The sequence below is a fragment of the Mytilus trossulus genome, chromosome 10 (assembly GCF_036588685.1).
Source record: "Mytilus trossulus isolate FHL-02 chromosome 10, PNRI_Mtr1.1.1.hap1, whole genome shotgun sequence".
NCBI classification, from domain to species: Eukaryota; Metazoa; Mollusca; class Bivalvia; order Mytilida; family Mytilidae; genus Mytilus; species Mytilus trossulus.
Window position 1 is genome coordinate 46,639,064 of NC_086382.1, and position 21,920 is coordinate 46,660,983.

The 21,920-nt window shown below is 31.4% G+C and overlaps 2 protein-coding genes across 2 annotated transcripts; one reads left to right on the plus strand and one right to left on the minus strand.

Moving 5' to 3' along the window:
* Positions 1-5,341: 5,341 nt before the first annotated feature.
* LOC134687481 (uncharacterized) lies at positions 5,342-14,063 on the plus strand. Its single transcript, XM_063547813.1, has 4 exons — positions 5,342-5,357; positions 10,129-10,938; positions 11,846-11,957; positions 12,938-14,063. Exons 2-4 carry the CDS (start codon positions 10,140-10,142, stop codon positions 12,939-12,941), a joined length of 915 nt encoding a protein of 304 aa, XP_063403883.1. The 5' UTR covers positions 5,342-5,357; positions 10,129-10,139; the 3' UTR covers positions 12,942-14,063.
* Positions 14,064-15,477: 1,414 nt separating this feature from the next.
* LOC134687942 (toll-like receptor 4) lies at positions 15,478-17,373 on the minus strand. Its single transcript, XM_063548404.1, has one exon. It carries the CDS (start codon positions 17,371-17,373, stop codon positions 15,478-15,480), a length of 1,896 nt encoding a protein of 631 aa, XP_063404474.1.
* Between the last annotated feature and the right edge of the window lie 4,547 nt (positions 17,374-21,920).

Sequence of the window (21,920 nt, forward strand, 5' to 3'; positions counted from 1 at the left end):
GTTCAATATGTAAATAATATACAAATGAGCATGTAACCATAAAAAGAAGAAATTGAAAACGCAACAAAAAGTTTTAAAAGAAAGGAAGCTGCAGGCATCTATGGAATATATTGTGTAAGGAACATGGATGTCAGAGTTTAAATGATCAAGAACTAATACATTTATCTCTCAAGTTTACTGCATTGTTTAAGATTTACCTCAATTATAGGAGTTCATGGAAATTTTTTTAAATAGAGATATAATAGACAAAATATTGAAACTCAAAACCCCAGCTACAAAGTGGATTTACAGAAGACACCATAATGTAAGGACTTTTTATGTAATGATATTAGACAGAATAATTAATAAAGACATACCACGACCAACATGTAATGCAATAATGGGTGGGAAGTCTTCGATTTATGTTGTGGTCTTGAAAAAAAACTTGTGTAAAAGTCTATTCCAAATCTGGATTGCAGATAAATAACCACTTATGATACTAAATCTGAATTTTTATTCTGAAATAAAAAAAAATAGCACGTGAACATAATTGCAAATTTTATACATTTTCTGCATAGTATAATATAAATAAAAAAAGGCAGAATATATGCCAAATATTAATTAGACGCAGTTGAAACAGTTGGACACATTGCAGAATATGATTGGAAGACAAAGGCTGCCACCATTATCTACATTTTAAAATGCCTCTACAAAGCCAGGAATATGACATTTGTTGTCCATTCGTTTGATGTGTTTTATCAAATGACTTTGCCATTTGATTAGAAACTTTCCGTTTTGAATTTTTCTCAGAGTTCAGTATTTTTGTGATTTTACTTTTTGGATAGAGAGTGCAATTATATTCTTTATAAATACAACATATGTTGTCTGTCGTTTATCGTTGTTGTAATGACAATAGAAATGTCCATGGGTTCCAGCAGTTATCTGTTCAATCGAGTCTCTTTTAGTTTTTGTTGACTATAAACTTATCATAGATACTTCGATTCAATTTTGTATTTACGCCAGACACGCGTTTTTGTCTACAATAGACTCATCAGTGACGATCGAATGCAAAAAAATAAAAAGGTACTCAGTTGAAGAGCATCGAGGACCAAAATTCCTAGAGGTATACATTTTCTTTTAATAAGTATGATGTTTTAGTGCTATCATATTTGTTTTTTCCAATGATAACTTGTTTCTATAAATATAGAACTTAGTTATTACATTTTTTATGTTATTTAGAATACAAAATAAAACCAAATGTATATTTAAAGTAAGTTCTTAGTAGACTATTTCTTATTCTGATATCCTGGAGTAAAGGCTTAACCATAGTTTTGATATATACCCTATATGTATGCCCTATTTTTTCGACCCCTCCACATCAAACGTCTATTAATGTCTAAAATTCCATGTATTATTTTGTATTGAAACCATTGAACTTTTGAATTTTTTGTAATAATTGTTATATAAAAGGCAATGTATGGATATTTCTCAAATTGTACTTTTAATTGAAAATTAATGACCATATTCACATTTCTGTTGACCTTTTACCTTTTAAAATATTATACAAATATTTTGTAATTTACGGGGAGATGAATTGGGTTACTTTTATAACTGAGGCCACATTTGGACCGTTTCCTTTCGCAATATCATTGGGATATATCTTTGATCTTTTTAATACATTTGTATTGCAGAAATAAAGCGTTGATATGTAAGGAAATTAGTTTTGTGATTGTTTACATTTTTAAAGCTATCAAAAGTCATGAAATTTCCACATTCATCTAACAAGTAATTAGTGAGCCAAACCTTTTCAGTCAAATATTCATATACAAATTTTTATCAGAATGCTGCAACATATATCAAGTGGAATTTGATAATGACAGGTGGTTCTACACTGCTTGCATACTCTCTTTTAGTGTCCAGCGTTAATATTAAAAATCTTTTCATAACTCTTTTTCTTGACTCTTCAAAACATTAATTTTAACATGTTAAAACCGATCAAGAAGTACGTCAGTGTGGAATGATGAGCGCTGAAGAATATTACATTTATATAAACCCTATATATTTCTTCTCAGTGAGTAGAAACATTTTTTTTTACTTGTATTTAATGGATTTTAAATACTATATACATCGGATAGTTTTAAAATGTAAAATTTGTGAACACTCCAACCCCCATGTACAAGAACAAGTGCCACCCAATAATACATTGTATATATACAACACTATCGTACAAAAGTACCAGTTGGGGTTTGTGGAGGTCTGCTTCATCAATAAGTAGGTAGACGGCACAGAGGGCTGTTCTTTGATACAGTGATTGGAATTTTTTTTAGGCAGTTTATGTGGAACTCTCTTTATGACTTTTTGTGTTGACTGCTGTGCCCCTATTTTCGACCGGTTTTTGACTGTTGTGTCTGTTTGTTTTGTTCACACATTATTGCCATTATAATGGAATTTGATGCGATTGTCATACAAGTGAGAGGTTTAGCTACCTATACAATCAAACTCAGTCCTCCAATTTCTACATAGGAAAAATGCCGGTTCAAAGATGGTAATGTGAGAGTTGTTGTCAATTCGTTTGATGTGTTTGAGCTTTTGATTTTGCCATTTGAGTAGAGACTTTCTATTTTGATTTTTTTTCGGAATTCTGTATTTTTGTGATTTACTTTTTTGTTAGTTCATTCAATACAATGTTAATATAAACTTGATAAAGGTGAGTTGATAGGACCTTGTCAAACTCCTTGTTGTATTGGAAATTTATCACTTGTTTCACCTTTCCATTTTATTTTTTTTGAAGACATGTCTGTGTATAGATCTTTGACTATGGACCAAAGTTTTGAATCAGTGAGCATAGACATGCTGTAAAAATCAAATTAGATGTCTGCCTGAATAAAGTTTTTGTAAGGCGAGGTAATAAGACATTCAAACAATTTAGTGATCGTTGGTGTCTCTGTTGTACCTTTCTACCAATTTAGATCTTTCAACTTTTTTAAAACTGGGTTGGTAATTCCAGTTTAAAAAAGGATTTGTTTTGTAGCTATAGTTTTATTGAAGATGGAGGCGACAATTGGTTAAAGAATATTTCTAGCAGTTTTGAGATGTTCTGGTGAGTTGAAAATTCATCCATAATTTTGCCTGTGTTTAGTTTGCTATTGCTTCAAAAACTTCAATTTCTGAAAGTTTGTCTAATTCAGTGTTCATGTTTAATAAGACCAACGGCGTAAGTTCTGACAGTACCTAATTCTAGAAATATATTCTCGTAACTGATATCTTATCATTTGAATTTATTTGGAAATTATTATTAGATTAAAAGAAATAAATTAGCAGAAACACAGCTTATCCTAAAATCATTCAATAGTTACTTTTGTTTCGTTTATATTTAAAAGCCTCACACACGAAATAGGCCACACAACATAGAAAATTATTTGTACAATTCATTAACGAACATTAAATGTAAAACTTTTGTCAAATAAAAAACATATTTTTTAGACAAACAAGATTATGAAGAATGCAAACATACATGTCAGTAAACCCTCTAATTTCACTGTCAATTTACTATATGAAATATATATTTCAGTTTCTAAAATGACAGACAACAACCGATATTTTGTTATGTTTCCAACAATTTACAAAAGATACATTATTTAAAAGTTTCAATGCATGGCACTTTGTTGAGTAAATTTGTATAAACTGAATAACTGGTTTTGGATCGTCCGCAGAATTAATTTGATTATAACTTCTCAGTAGCATCTGTGATTGCAGTAAATGTTCTTATATGTGTTGTGTTGGATGATACATTACATGTATATTAATCAACTCCATTGACAAAATTCATGCAGATACATATAAACATCTACAATGATTTTATCTTTATTTAAAAATTTATGATGAAGAAACAACCGTTTAACCCTCATCTATAACCAAAGGACGTTCAGGAGTGAAATATGTTCTCATATGTGTTATTAACAAAGCCAGCATAATAAAGTATCACTAACATGTAGATATCTAAAATAAGAATCATATAATAAATGAAACGGTATCATCAAGTTAAATAATATCATTTGAAATAAAATCAAATATTCAAATCTTCGGATTGCCGTTAGAGACATTTTTGCAAATTTAATTGTGCATGTTTTAAATCTCTTTTTTTTAGCATCGAAAGACATCAATGAAAATGAATTAATTTTTACTACATACATGTACCATCAAGATCTGAAAGTTCAATAAAAACTTTGCTATTTATTGCAAAAATGCACTATTTTACTATAATGGGGTTTATGGCTTACATGAAAACAAAAGAATACAAAATAGAAAAAAAATAATAAGAAGAAGAAATACATCAATTTAAGTATAGACATTTCATGCATTATGTTTAATCCACACTCTACTCAGTTTCAAGTGTTTCTAAATCCCGGCGAGGAAGAAATAAACATTTGCGAAAGCAAATTTATAGATGTAACATTGTTGGGTTGATGTTTAGACGATTTTATATACATTATGTACACATCCATGCATCAAAATCATTGCTGGTGATCCGATGGATAAATCTATTGTAGAGTTGTCACTGACTCAGACGTACTTATAAATATAATTATTTTCTGTGACTGTATCTTACATTAATTTGTAGGATCCTTTACTATAGATAATTGAGCTGATCTGTAACAAAAACATCTCCATGCCATATATAATATCATATACTGTAGTACGTAGCTAGATTAAAACTGACGAGGAAAGGTAACACACGTCATCTTAGATCACTGATTTTAATATTTATTTACACTAGGGTCAACACATAGGTATACAAGAGTTTAGAATATCCAGTGTATATAAAATGAGCAGAAGACCATAGGCAACATGATGGCAAGGAAAATTTCTTCAAAAGACTCACCATTCGATTTTTAGGGGGATGGGGACTAGGATGGAATTGGGTGGAAAAAGGACAGGACACGTCTTTTGAGCCCACAAAAGGAAGGATGACAATTTATGTAAAAAAAACTGAATAAAAGAAGGCAGTAGCGAATAGAAAGAAAAACGAAAAAGCAGGACAAATATAACAACTTAAAAATGTAGAACATGCATAGACTAAAACAAATGCAGAACATATTTTTTTTATCCAAGCCCCCCCATCCCCCACCACCAAATCGCCATCCCCCATAAAATTATATCTTAACTCCATTAGGATACTAACAGAGTAATTGTAACTGCAATGGCTTATCACAAGTTGACCGTGCAAGATTGCTTTTTTGAAAGCTTACAATTTCCGAAAATCAAAAAAATTTATACCACTTTCAGAAATCATGTGTACTACGGGACTTTCCATAATATATTTTTAAAAACCAATCATAATATCGCATTACTTGACCTAGTATACGCCATTTTAGAAGGTAAACTTGTCAATAGATATATTGTCCGGTTTTTATAATAACAAACATTTAAATTAGAGATGTTTAGGGTTAACGAATTACTGAAAGATAGTTCCATCTTGATTATCACATTTAAAATAGATTCTGTCAAACGGAAAGTAACCTAAAAATCTCGTTCACAACCGGAAGCTATTTACAACTCGTCTTTATAAATAAATATATTTATATGTAAAAAAAATGGTACAAGGAAAATTGCTTCCGTTAAACGGTGAATTAGAATTACTTTTTTTTTTAATAATTTTTCCATTATTTTTTGGTAGTCTTTATCAGGTGAAAACCAGAATAGATGAAATCCAATGTTATCTGAACGTACACTTTTTTTAACATGTTTAAATATGGAACGACGAATTAATTAATGTAAACATTGTGATAAATATTAAAAATAGTTCAAGAATATTAGAACAAATCGATTTAAATCTAAACATCTTAGGGACGACATCAAAAGATCGATGTAGGATAAAAAAAAAACCTTAAATCAAATAGTTTGGGGGTGGGGGGTCAACATTGCTGCAAGTTTTGTTAATCTAAAATCGATTTTACATATATCCCTATTGGTAAATCAATTTTTCCCAAATTAAGTTAAGAGGGGGGTGTGGGGGTCAGTGAAAAAACTATGTGAATTAAGTTTTTTTATCCTTCATTGAACTTTTGATGTCGTCCCTTATGTAGTACAGCATAAAGACAGAATGTGAAACATAAATTTTGGAATCTAGCCGGCTTCCTTCTCTGCATAAAAAGTAAAATGACCCTCCCCCCAAAAATATACTGAACTCCTAGGATAAATCAAAACGGAAATATCCTAATGAAATGATACAACACATCAAACGAATGGACAACAACTAACATATTCCTGACTTGGTACAGGCATGTTCAAATGTAGAAAATGGGAGATTGACATGGTTTTACAGCGCTAAACCTCTCACTTGTATGACTGTCGCATCAAATTCCATTATATTTACAATGACGCGTGAACAAAACTGAATTGTAAAATTGTAAACATGGGTGTACAGCAGTCATCACTGTGTCAAAATCTTTATTAGAACAAAAACAATCAAAAACTTGTCGTTGGCATGACACGGGATATGTTCTTCTCATATATGTTATGATGGTATGACACTAAACCCCTAACGGGAAGGATTGTGCCTGATGTTCATATGATGAAATCATAATCTTTTAGTCAGTTTAAATGAAGTCTGGAGCTGGCATGTCAGTTAACTGCTAGTAGTCTGTTGTTATTTATGTATTATTGTCATTTTGTTTATTTTCTTTGGTTACATCTTCTGATATCAGACTCGGACTTCTCTTGAACTGAATTTTAATGTGCGTATTTTTATGCGTTTACTTTTCGACATTGGCTAGAGGTATAGGGGGAGGATTGAGATCTCACAAACATGTTTAACCCCGCCGCATTTTTGCGCCTGTCCAAAGTCAGGAGCCTCTGGCCTTTGTTAGTCTTGTATTATTTTAATTTTAGTTTCTTGTGTACAATTTAGAGATTAGTATGGCGTTCATTATCACTGAACTAGTATATACTTGTTTAGGGGCCAGCTGAAGGACGCCTCCGGGTGCGGGAATTTCTCGCTACATTTAAGACCTGTTGGTGACCTTCTGCTGTTGGTTTTTTTTCTATGGTTGGGTTTTTGTCTCTTTGACACATTCCCTATTTCCATTCTCAATTTTAAATATGTAACAAAGAAGCATGATACCGAATTTTATTTGATTAAATATTTTGATGAAACTATATTTGTTGGTTAGCAAAGATGAAGTCGTAAGAAAGTATGATAACATTAAACAATAAGATTGACATGGTTAAACAACAATGGATGAAAAATAGAATACATTCATATTGAACATATGTATGCCTATACATCGAGATAGTGATAAACTCATAATTTAAGAAATTTCAAATCCTGTTTTGTCAGCTGGAATTTGCCCACTTCAAAATCAAAGAACCTTTATATGAGTAAATTTAAAGCACAAGATTTTTCTAGATCATTTCAAGGTCATTTGTTTTAATATAAATAAAATAATTATAGAATACAACCAGAACTGCTTACACTTAAACTCAAATTTCATAAATATGTCTTCGAAAGTAGTTCAGTTATACAAACATTGGACAAATGTAAAAAAGAAAAACAAATCTCAAAAGTATTATCATAAGCTTTTTTACATTTTATGCGGTAGAACGCTATATACATTGTAATGCCCATGTTCGAGGGAGATATGAAGACTTGTTCACCCAAGAAAAATCATATTTCAAGAGGGCACTGCCCAAGGGAAATATACCTTTTCGAGGGTGAATTAAACTTCATATTTCCCTTAGCTAAGGATTAGAATGTTTTAATCCACTGCCGGTAAATTGTTTTGCTTGATAACATAAGATATTAGTTAATATATTTATTTTATTATCCGTTTGTTTTGTTGTTATTATACATAGCATACCCAATGACTTATCAAAGTTACAAGGCTTATAATTTGATACGCCAGACGTGCTTTTCGTCTACATAAGACTCATCACTGGCGCTCAGATCAAAATTAGTTATAAAGCCGAACAAGTATAAAGTTGAAGAGTATGAGGACCAAAAATTCCCAAAAAATGTGCCAAATACGACTACGGTAATCTATGCCTTGGATATGAAAATACTAAGTCTGTCGAATAATTTATACTTTTGTAAACAGTTAATTTATGAAAAATGGGACCATATAATTGATATTCACGCATGTCAACTCCGAAGTACTGACTACTTGGCTGGTCATACCCTAGGGGACGAAACGTCCACCAGCAGTGGCATCGACCCAGTAATGTATATAGTACCAGGCTTTTAACAAAATGTTTTAAAACATTAAACGCTGGTAACGTTGCAGACATGATACTCAGAAGGGAATATGTAGGATAATTGTTTGACGTCACGTGGGATTCACAAATAATGGTATAATTTAAGAAACTATCGAAAAGATATGAAAAATCTATAACTTAGTTTGGAATAAAAATTTCCAAGAAATATTGATTTAATATTTTAATACAAAGTAAATAACTTATCATGTTTAATACTTTAGAACTGATGTTCAGATCTCATAAACCAACTTAGATGACACAATTCAAGGTCAAACTAAAAATGATTATCATATTAACTCGGAAAATTAAAGGGGTCGGGAACGTCGATATGGTTAGTCGTTTTTTTTTTTATATATATATACATAATTAAATATTCATTTAAAATATTGACTTGTTACAATTTCATTCAGGAGTCTAAGCTCTTCCTGATGTTCCCTGTTACAATCCACTAATCACAAAATACATATTACATTTGTACATCAAATATATATTAAATATTATCACTTAGTATGACTATTCATATGTTTTCTAATAGTTGCTAAAAAAAAATATTTTTAATTTTCAAACATACTCTTCTTTTGAAATCAATGAGAAAAATTGAGAAAACATTGACATTTTTTGTCTTTGATCAGATATGTAATAGCTTTGTAAATTGAAAACCTAACAATCACTAAAAAATAGATAAAGACCAAATATTATTCGTCAGAAGATTTATATCCGAATTCCAAGAGACTCAGTTTTATCTTAAAAGTTGTTTTACTGTTCTTTAAAATTTATTCCAAAAAAGTTATTAATACGGACACAGTATTTAGAGAAGTGATCATAATCATCTTCTTGTGTACATAAAGTACAAGAACTATTGTCTACAATTTTCCACCTGCATAAAAGTTTCTCTGTAGGTAGAATATGTTGCTGTAATTTCCATCTAGAAAATTTAAGTTTTTTTTCTTTTAAATATCTATATAAAAAATATTTAAATTGTTTTGATATAACACATCATCTATATCAAATATACGCAGCCATTTTTGGGGTCCAAAAGCTGGTCCATTTTTTTTTAATTATCAGAGACTTATATAAAAGTTTATTTGATAGTGATTTTAATTGTATAGGTCAACCTAACAAATTAAATTGGTTTCTTTTTATATTAACAATACTTTTTACAGTATTTTAAAATAGCTGTCCAATCCTTTGATATTGATTTCTTTACTAATTTAATTTCAGTTATCCAGTTTGATTTATTTAGCCTTGAGAAATTCAGACTTTTTATCTATGATATCATTTGCATAAAAAAAAGATCGCTTTTAATCCATTTTTTTTAAATGTAGCTTTATTTTCAAATTTCATAAATTTATCGTTCCATAATATTTGTTTTCTTATATCTGTAAATGGTTTTTTTTGTAAGACCTCCACCAGTTAATTTCTAACATTTAATGATGTGTTCAATGCTTTCGTCTGGTTTATTCCCTCTGTTTGTTTGAAACACTAAATAGTTTGACCCAAAATTATAAAAATAGTGCTTAGGTACACTTTTTCAACCTCCGTCACAATCATTTACTAATCTATTTCCACATAGCTTAATCACCATGCGGGTAACCTGGAGAAAAAGATCAGACTTAAAGCATCAATTCATTCATTCGAGTTATGAAAGATGTTACTCAGAAGTATATCATCTCTTTCTATATAAACAAAAGTCTGGTTAGAGAGCTTTTCGTGTTGTCATGGTCTTTGTAATTACAAAAGTCTTTGTTGAAAAATGTTCATGGATAAACAAAAGTTCATTGTACCCAAATTGCACCGAATACCCAGAATTTATTATATTTGTAAAGAAAGTACTTGATTTTATTACAATATGTTCAAAAGTACTACATTCTACAAAAAAGTTTAAATATTTTATAGGTCAAAAAGCAATGTCTTCACCACTTCAAAGATTCTGTAATGTGTGGATGTTAGTGTTTGTAAATTTAAAATTATATCTCAAAAGAGTTTTTAACTTTCGGAAGACATCAAAATCAAACAATCAACAAATCAGACCGGGAGATGTTGCATCAACTAACAGCTTGCTACGGCCAGACGAATTCGTAGGTAGACTTAAGCTATCTTCTTTCGTGTTCGTACCAAAGTGTAAAATTGAAGTACACTGTAATAAAGGCTCAACCATGTGCATTTCCAGGCTAATATCTGTAGTGTTTAATCCTACATGTATACGAAAACAAAACAAAAATAATGTTCATTTATTAGGAACTAAATCAAACAAAACACGGTATTCCACGCAAGTTATGCAAAGAGACTTTCCGTTGCTATGTCAAAGGGAGTACATGACTGAGAGACATTCTGGGAATATGACTACCGAAAAATCCCATGTTGGTGCCTCTTCTTTTACAAGAACTTTACATGGGCATACGTTTAGGCTACAAAGGCAACAATTTTGTCCAAGATCGCATAGACCTGTTCAATCAATTCCAGACGAGTTCTTCCATGGGGAAAGTAGTATTTTTCGAACGTTCCAAACCGATAATAATGGGCAATTCCATTTTAATCATGATCAAATAGTTGATATACTAAAGGAAAGACGATTTGAACACCCTGAAATGAAATATACGTATTGCCGTAGGAACACATTTATTAGTTGCATTGCTTGGTATTATCTACAATTCAACACATATTGGTCTGTAGATGCATTTATTGACGCTGGATTCTATTTGAAAGGTAAGATGTAAAATGTTTATGTTCGCATAAAATCAGATATACATCTGTTATCTTCTTGTATGCTATGATTGATAATGTTTATACAAACTTTATCAACAAAATAAATATACAACCTCATGAAATGAGGGTCCAAAACATAGAGACACCGGTCCATTGATAGTGATATCATGCATGCCGTTTGCATACCAGTATAATATAAAGGCTTTTGAATTTTTTCATCAACTTAAACTAACAGTTGATAATTGCTGATGAACATATGCATGAGTTACCAGCATTTACTGTCTAGCTGTTATATGTGTACATCAAGGAATGACTATAATATGTAAAATGCCTGTACCAAGTCACCATAGTTCTTTTAGCTACCAGAACTTTGAAAATTCGTCTATTTTTATATTTTATTGAGTGTGTGTCTTTTTCTCAGTGTTGACATTTCACTAAGTGTTTATTTCCTTTGCGACGGATGCATCAATACAAGGAGACTTTTACCCTGTGAACTCACCCTGTCCTGCTCCTATTTGAGTCCATACGATTTCTTCAGTTATTGTGTGTTTCCTCGGAGTCTACTCGTAAGATTTATAAGATTTAAAAATCGGTCAACTACTGTTGCATTATTTGTTAAAATTGTCGTTCGTTGAATTCGACTACGTAATCGTTTTTATCATAGACTTTTATTTTATAATCAGGAAATGTTTATTTGTTGTCGATCAGGACCTTACGTTAATAGAATTATATTTTTCAATGTTTTTATATATGTCCAGCGACTGAATTATTTAAACTGCAATTTTTTGCCACAGAACGTCAACAGTCAAAAACCTTCTTAATGGTTATCATAGTATATGTTTTGTTTTTTTTATTTTGTGATGTTAGGTGAACTCTATATTTATATACATTTATATAAATATTGTAGATAACTATGGAAATCTGGAATGTTTTAGTTGTGGACTGCAGATTAGACATGAAATTGACGATGATCCGTACAGATTTCACCAAAACTATTCTCCACATTGTTTAGCGCTAAGGTATTAACATCTTAAAACGTACCACCGAATGAATTATAATTTTCTCAAAACTGTGTCAACCGAGACGAGTTATAGAATTAATATATAGTAGTAGATACTTTGCCCCACACCAATGCATTTATAAACCCCTCAGAGTGCTTTCGGCCTGTATAGAAAGGTCTATAATACAGTTTACTGAATGCAAATTCCAAATTCCTTCTGTTGGTAGCTTCCTATTTAAAACCCAACACAGCATACATTGAAAAAGTTTCCAGAATTTACCATTACTATATCCTAGAATAACTAAGATGTGACCTGGAAACAGATAACATCAATTAAAATGAGTATAAAAAAGAAGATAGGTCTAACTGCCAATAAGACAACTTTTTACAAAAAATAAAATGACACAGAAATAAACAACTATAAGTGACCATAATAATATGGTCTTCAACAAGGAGCAAAGCCGATACCATATAGTCGCATACTGCATAATGACAAACGCATAACCATTCGAACGAGAAAAACTAACGGTCAAATAATGTACAAAAAATGTTTAATGAACAAAAAAACAAATATGTAACACAGTATCAATTGTCAACCACTGAATGACAGGATCCTGGCTTGGGACAGACACATACATACAGAATTTGGCGGGTTTTAACATATAAGGGGGCCCAAACCCTCCAATAATCTATGACAGTGATGTTACAGTACAACATGAGAAAGAACTATAAAAATCAGTTGAAAAGGACTCATCAGATGGATACAAATAGAAAAACATCTTACAAAAATACGGAGTGGACATGGCCGGGTACTTCTACTTCCAAACTACAAAAACACTTAGTATAATTCTGAGAGGACTGGTAGTTGCTGCCAGCTAGTTCGAAAAGCCACTTACCACCAAAAACAATCATCTATTTAAATGTGTATAAGTTTACAATGATGCTCATACTTATCTTTTTGTATATGTTAACTAAGATCATGTATTTTTTTTATTACAGATAATGATACGCCTGTGTGGAAAGATTTGTGGATGTACATATGTATATAAAACAATATCTTATTATAATATTTATGAGATGTTAAACGAAAAATATTTATTTCATCTTTTTTAATTGTACATAAGCATAAAACGAAAGTTTAGTAATCGTTTACTTTGACTGGATGTTACATATCTATTTCTGGTCGTTATTTCTGTTTTAATAGTTATTGTTTTGATCAACATGAAATCAAGGGGGAGAAAGGTCTCATCATGACATTTGGGTGCAAACGTACAGCTGGGATTTCAAATACACCCCCATTGATATAAAAAGTCTTGTGAATATCACGATCCATTGCTGTATTTCATCGCAAAATAATAATCCATTCATATATTACTTGGGTTTCAAGTATTCATCTTTTACACATATTTGGTTTAAAACGAAAATAAAGAATAAATTTACAAAAATCTAATCAAAAGATGGAAAATTCTAACCAAATACAGTCATTCATTATTAACTTTAAATGTCAGTCGTTTGAATATTAATTCATATTACAAAGAAACATTATAGTATGAAATATTTTGAACCCACTACCATAATTTTTTTTTTTATAGAGTATGATATTGATTTTGGAGCAAATTTAATGAATTGATTTTTGTTCAACTTTGTTACATATACTATAGGATAATTGTATATGTTCATTAGAAGATAATGTACGTACGTGAGTATGTAAGTAAGAATTATATAACTGTACGTGAGAACGATAGAACGCGGAAGTTGATGTAAGTGGTTATTGTTTTGTTTTTCCTATTGCTTTTTGTAGTGCCTGATATTCATGTTTTTCCCATATGTTTCCCTTTTCTTTTTCTTTTTATAAAGTTTTGATTAAAAAAATTGGGGTGTACTTAGCTGGCTAAAGTTTAAATATTTTTTCTATCAAAAGGAGAAATTCAGAAGAAAAAGAAGAAAAAAACTATCCCTTACTTAAAATTTCTGTTAGATTCCGTAAAGTCTGATGACGATTTCAAATATAAAACTTCATGCATTTTAATAAGAACAATATACAATGTGTGTACTAGTATTGGAACATCTGTATATTTGTTATATTAAACATCTATGTTGGTCTATCTTATCGACAAGCATCTAGTATTGTACACAATTCTTACATGTTGCTGTATATTATTAATGTATATTACCAACAACCACAACCTCCTGTATATATAAATGTTATTACTTATGTAAACAAAGCCAGGGCAATGTATCGGTATTCGTTGTTTTAGACTACAAGTTGTAAAGATTTCAATAAAACATAAAAACAAAATAATAAGAAAGAAAAAAACAAAAACAAACATCAAACAACAACATTTCAAATGTTTTAATAAGATCTAGAAAGTTACAAAAAAGTTACACGATACATAGTTGACCGAGTTAAAGCAGAATATAATAAATCATTAATTATTATTTGCAAAGATTATGTGCACAAAGACGCTTATTATATTTGATTGTTTTTGGTGATTAAGATTATAACACAATGTTGACTACTGTACCCCTATTTTTGTCATTTTTACCTAATTATGTGTGGTTTTTATATATTGGTGTCAGTATAATAGAATTTTAGCTACTGTTATACAAGTGAGAGGATTAGCGAGCTATAAAAATAGGTTTATCCCTACATGTTCTTCATGAAATAACCGGTACCAAGTCAGGAATATGTAAGCTGTTTGCCATTCGTTTGAAGTGTTTGAGACTTTGATTTCGCCATTTGTTATCATGTGAATTTTCAATTTGAATTTTCATTTGAGTTAGGTATTTTTCTTATTTTACTTATTTCCATGTGTTCGTGGATGCACAACAAGTGTCTATCAACAAGTTTTTTCTTACTAATAAGGTATTGCACTTTTTTCATCTTAACACAGACACAACACATTTTGTTCAAACAGAAATTGTTTATCAGAAGGTAATGCACGTACCGTACGTGTGTATGTGAGTAAGATTAAAAATTTAATTATGACACAGTCCTTTAGATCATTGCTTACAAATACGAAGTGCGGTGTTAGGTATCTATTAAGAAGTATTTTGTCACGTTATTTATAAGTTTAAACTTTTGATTTGGAAATTTAGCAGTGTTGCATTTGTAGTTATTTCCGCTGGAGATATATAACTGATACCTAACACATATATGAGATTTGCGACTTAGAAGAAAACAGTTTACTATCAATAAAATTTGGGATATTCTTTAGGTATTGGGTTCATATATAGTCTTATCACATTACCATTAAGACACAACTAAATACAAAACTACATGCACGAAAACGTCATTCAAATCACAAATATATATAGTCTTGCATATTAAAAATTATAATCCTGGTACCTTTGATAACTATTGATACCGTAACATTCTTTAATTCACCCACACAACTTTTGTATTTTATTGCAAGAAAACTTAAACTCCATACCATGACTTAATCACATTTTAAATATACATTATAAACAAGTTCGTATATATTATTGATAAGTTTGTTTTTAAAACTCCGATGATTTATATAAGATATCACAAAATATCATGACCTCAATGCGGTTATGAGTTGGTTCCAGAAAACTTCATTTCCGTACTCATCGTTTGGATATTCTATATAAGACTGGGATTGAACTAGTTCAAGGATCTGTAAAGGCAAGTCACGTGAACGCATTTGTTCGTAAAACACAAGATAAAGTATATTCTCATATCTTCGCTCGTATATGCTTTCCATTTTTGCCATATTAAATTTGTACATACCCCAATGAGAGTTTAGAAAGTTATGAGACATAATGATTACCGTTTTACGACTGTTGTGAATTGCCGATATTATGTTTGTTGCAATGTCACTTCCAGGCAAAAAATTGCGACAATGTAGGCACAGTTGAATTCCAGCTTCTTTCTCAAGTTTTTGTAACAGTTTAGTATGGACGAAAATTCTGTCATCATCTGCATATGCTACAAATACGTCATACATGTAATCTTCACGATCGTTGTCCCACATGTTTGGTCTTCGTTCGTTATGCCTGATTTTCACCATGTGATAGAAATATCTAATCCTCCACCTGTATCTATAAACCAATCCACCACATAAAATACTGATGAATATCAATATAGCCCCAGATATACCAACTGCCAATAGATCATAAGAGTAGCAAGCTTTTTTAAGGCCCAAGTACATGTCAATCACACTGACTAAAATATGTTTCTTTCCTCTAGATGTTGCACATGCGTAGAGATGTACGTTTTCTAGATGACTCTCTGTGGAAACTATCCATTTCACAAATTTTATATAATCACACGTGCACTGTAGTGGATTATTTTCGAGATTAATTAAGAAATCAGAGTGACTTTTCAGATAATTTAATTGTTGTCTAGCATATGAATCGATATGCAACAGTTTGTTATTACTTACGTCCAACAGTTTCAAATTTGTCATGTGACTAATACGAAATGAAATCGTCTCCAATAAATTGTTTTTTAAATTCAAATATTTCATTTTGGACTGTGCCTTGAAAAAATTCAATGGTAAGGTCGGAATTCTATTTTGAGATAAGTTTATTTCTTCAAGGTTACGCAACGTACCAAGAATTTGTCCGTCATTATCTTCTGATAAAACTGCGCCCAACATTTTGTTTTGCACATGAAGTGTCCTTAAGTTTGCCGAGTCGACACTAAAGAAATGTGGTGACACAAAAGAACAGAGGTTATGTGAAAGATTTAAATGTTTCAAATGATGTAAATTACTTATAGGTCCTATCCATGAAAAAAATGCATTTTTACTAACGTCTAAATATTCAATTATATTTTTTGTAACATTTAAATGTATTATTGCATACCTCATTCCACATTCTTTATAAACAATTGTTGTCACATTTTCAGGAACCGGGATGACCCATGTATATTTGATTTTTAATGGAACAGGAATAAACCATGTTGGTTGAAATGATAAATGATTATATCGTGCCAGATTTGATGATGTTAAATGATAGTTTCTATCATCCGTATAGCTACTTCTTTCCTGTGTCGCTTGTTGTGAAGGACAATGAAACAAATATTCCCCAGGATTATGAAACGAGTACATCAATGACAAATCAGCAGATTTTATCGAAAGATTAAAAACGTCTCTTATGAATGATCCAAACGAGAGCTCATTCTTTTTCAAAGAAATATGCTGTAAGGTATTCGGTAAATACGATAAAGCACCTGTTTCTATTATTTGTATTCGGTTAGCATCGACGTAAATTTCTTTTAATGTTGTGTTTATCAACGGCTTAAAAACATCAGTTGGTAAAATTGTGTTAAGATGATATGCAAGATGAATCTTGTTTAACTTTAAAACTTTTATAGTAGAGAACTGAAGATCATGTGTAACATTACCAAAACCCTTAAACTGCAGGCAGAAGTTATCTGATATGTCTAGATAAGTGATATTTTTCATTTTGCTAAGTGTTCCCCTCTCAATTGTTTCAATGTTGCAGCTACTCAAATCAAGTTCTTTTATTTGAATAAGAGATTCGAATGATTCTTTTATCAAGTTGTGGATACTGCATTTTCCTGTTGATCCGGATACGTCTAGTATAGTTAGTTGTTTCAAAGCAGAATACTCTTTCCGAAAAACAAAAACATCATCTTTATCTGCAATAATATCTATTCGAAGAGATTTTAATGACACAAGAGACGAAAGGTCAATCTGATCTTCAGTGGGTTTGTTTTGCTTCAAATGAAGATGTTCTAATTTTTTCAGAGGAGAAAAACATCCATCTTGGTAAGATGTGTTACCACTGGACAAATTGTTGTTGGAAAGATCCAATAAGTGCAGTTCGTTTAAACCCTCAAATGACCGTGTCCTTAATACACAAATCTTATTTTTAGATATATCCAAATATCTCAAAAAACTATTGTTTTTAAATATGCCATTTTCTATTTCGGAAATTAGATTCCCCTGAAGAGTTAGACTCTGAATTACATTTGGGAAACGTGGTATCTTCATAATGCCTGCCGAGAGGCACTTGACGTTGAATAAATGTGTTATATTATCTTTTTGACATTTGCATGATGGAAAAAAGTCGCATTTTTCATCACTCCCTTGGCAAAACATTGTGCAATATCCAACAAAAATTACGAGTCTTCTCAATAACTTAATCGCCATTTCAATATACACGTATTAAATACCTACAATATACATAAGACGAACATGATAAAACGTCTCATTTGATAATAGTGCTATGTTCACCATTAAGTTTCAAGTTCAAATATGGAGGTTATGGTTGTGAGATTTCCAAGACCTGTAATCCTATCTGGACATATCCTTCTGACTTAAAGTTCTTAATCCTAAATACTGCGTGCTTAGACAATGCCTATACCAAGTCAGGAATATGATAGTTGTTGTCCATCCGTTTGCTGTGTTCGAGCTTTTGATTTTGCCATTTGATTAAAGATTTTCCGTTTTGAATTTTCCTCGGAGCTCTGTATTTTATGATTTACCTTTTAGCCGAGAAGCAACGAATACCAATTCTGAAATCTGTGTGTTAAACGGTATTGGTTTAAATACAGTATCTTATAGTTTTTAAAGGATTTTAATAATCTCCATTCCACTCATTCATATTCAGTTAATGTACATATGAATGAGGAAGAAACCGTTTCGTGTTGGCTATAAAATCTGGGAACAAAAGGTACATAACCATGATAACACGAGTATAAAACGCCACAATGCATTAGTGTTATCTTTATTAAATCTATTGTTACTTAATACCTGATTTATATTATTCTCATTGTTCAGACATTAGAAAAAAAACAACTAAAGGTATAAAGACCCTGGTATTTTGAAAACCTAATGTTTATTTTGATTTAAATCTTTTTAATATTTTTAATGAATTATTTTCAATATAAAAAAAATATGGTATATTTATATTTTTTACTACTTGAATAATAGGCAAAATTAGTGGAATAATGAGTTATTTGAGGACTTGCATTTCTATCAGATTTTACTATGTCGCTAACGAGAAAGCTTTTTAAACAAAAGTTGGAAGTTATGAATATGCAATCATTCCTTTGAAAATGGTTGACAGTTATGGAATATCTGTTTCACAGATGACAATGGATATGTTCCAATTTTGGTGATTACAGTCCCATCCGCTTTTCTCCGAATGTAACCTAATACATTAGACTTATCACCAAGAGCATACTTAGCCTTACAACACTACAGTTACATTTGAAGCATAATCTGCTAGTCATTGCGGAACACCTGAGAACACCCCTGTTTTTGTTGTGTTCTTGTTGCACAGTATTTTTTATTTTCTGTTTTGTAAACTGCTGTTTGTCTTTTGGTCTTTTTCGTTTTTTTGCCATAGCGTTGCTAGTTATGTTTTTATCATGCCTTTTAATTGTTTGGATGTCTTTTAGGTTTCTTTTACCTCAATATTGTAAAATTTAGTTTGTGAGGTTTAATGGGTCTTGATTAAAAACTGTAGATGAAATTGTACCTTCTTTTATAATTTTTGACTATGTACAAACAATAAGAAAGAAAATACTCAAACAATCAATAATTACAGGTGCACAATTCATTATATGCTTATAATGGTTCTGTGTTTGGTTTTACAGGTAGGTGTTGGAAACTTAAGCAGAAGTATATTACACTAATCGTGAAACCCCTCAAAAGTCGAAAAAAACTGACAATGCCAAGAAAACCTATGAAAAGATAACAAAACACAAACCGAGAAACTAAAAAATGTTCTGATTTTGTGTTGTTTTTATAATTTCTTTTTATTCAATCATATGAATTATTAAATCTTGATTTCGCGCATTAGCAACACGTGTCTTGAACCATATCAATATATAAGAAAAAGGGGAGATAGACAATAAAGAGCGAAAGATACAAAAGGCATCAAAACTCATAATTTGAAAACGAACTGTTAATGTCGTGTTAACAACAACAAAAAAGATCAAAATGCAAAAAAAGCTACAAAAACAACATAGAAAACTTAAGACTGGGTAACACGAATCCATGAAAATCTTAGGGTAATCGCAGATGCTCCAGAAGGTTGAGGTTAATTTGGTACTGGTATATCATAGTCGAGTAAAAAAGGTAACGACAACATGGAAACATATCCTTAGTCATCTGTTAAACAGGTATTCCAGTACGGTCAACCGATTCGTGATAGTTTCATTGAAATATTCAAATCGATTTATCCAACTTGAAAAAGATATATATCTTGGTTAAAAAAACGCTCTTTTAAGCAGCAGTCCTACATCAAGTAAATAATTGTAGAACAAACATGCTTTTGTTTATCGTACCAACCGTAAGATATACATTGTATGTATACGTATACGTTATATGTAGCCGCTGAATTAACTTTTAATATTTCCAGGTACTTTAATATGTAATTTGCGTCTTTTGTCTTTTTTAATATAAAAAAAAAACAACAATGAATCAATCTTTTTTTAATTTTTTTGTTGTTCTTAGAATTAATCTGAATGGTCAAATCCATTCTAAAATTGTTTAACGTTGTGCTGTTACACTTGTTGCCATATAATTGGAAGGTTGTACCTCACAAACATATAGAATCCCGCACATTATGAACAGTTACACGTTAAGAGTCTTGAACATGTAATCATTCCGTTCCGTGGTCTAGTATAAATCAGTGTATAACATCTTGATATGTTTCAAATTTCTCATAATGGGGCTTTTCGTAGCTAATCATACAATATGGGTTTGGCCTATTGTTTAAGACCGCATAGTGAGATCTGTTATTGATCATTTATTGCCGTATACATCAGCTATCATCAGTGAAGTATCACAAGGAAGTGTTGGTTGGTATTTTAATCATGTCAAATTTCTTTCATTCAGACAATGCTATAATAAGGAAGAAATGAAAGGTGCTACATGTTCGTTGATAGGATCAAAACAAACTCTGCGATTTTAGCATAGAGAGATATAGATTAATAAGGGAACGACCATTTCACTTAAAAAGAGTCGGTGTATGGGTTTTTTCCTAAAAAATATATTTTGGATACAGGTTTTCTCAATACCTTATTGTGTTAGAATTTGAAGGAAACAAACATTTAATAAATAACGTCTAAAAAAGATATTCCCCAAAATAAGCATTTCTGAACTCATGCAAAAACCACACCCCTTCAACGAATTTAAATGGTTACTCCTTCACAAGAAAAAAAATAACAACATTATACCGCAGTCACGCTAGGCCACGATGTGTGAAAAACATGATACATTTGACGATCGTAGTGCGATCGTGCAGATCGCATTAAGGTCGTAGTACGGTCGTGGTGAGATCTTAATGATCGTGATGAGCGTGGCTCACGTTGAACATGTGCAAAGCAATCGTGGTGCGGTCGTGGCCAAATCAGGTCGTAGTGGAATTTTGGTTAGAGCGCAGAAAGGTTGTGGTAAGATCGCAAAGGTAGCAATACCATCGTAGCGAGAGATTAGCAAAAGCGTGATTATATTCGGAGAGACTGCGCTACGATCTCACTTTATTACGAACTCACTACGACATCCACGTTTTCACTGCGACCCACCTATGCTTCCACTACGACTATACAACGTTTACACCATGCATTTCAAGACCATAGTACGATTGTAGCACGTCCATGTCGCCCTTATTATACTCTTCTTACGACCTCACTACGTTCATATTACGACCATCATGATATTCATAAAAGCTCTCAAGGTTTAATTTGTGTGTATCGTTCACTAAAACATTTGAGCTTGATGGACCAGTAATAGGTTGTGCTTCAGGTTTGATGAGTCGGTTCGACATCTCTGCTGGATCAGGATGCTGTATTATCAGAGCTCCCTCAGCCTCAACATCTACCAATACCACCACCCCAATTGTTCTGGTAGATTTTGGTGGCTTTACTGTGTTGTTTCTCAGAAATCTACGTATTAATCAGAAATGAAAGGAATGGAACAGTATCGATACGGAACACGATGTTGACGTAATTGCTACGAACTTTGTGTGAACGTAG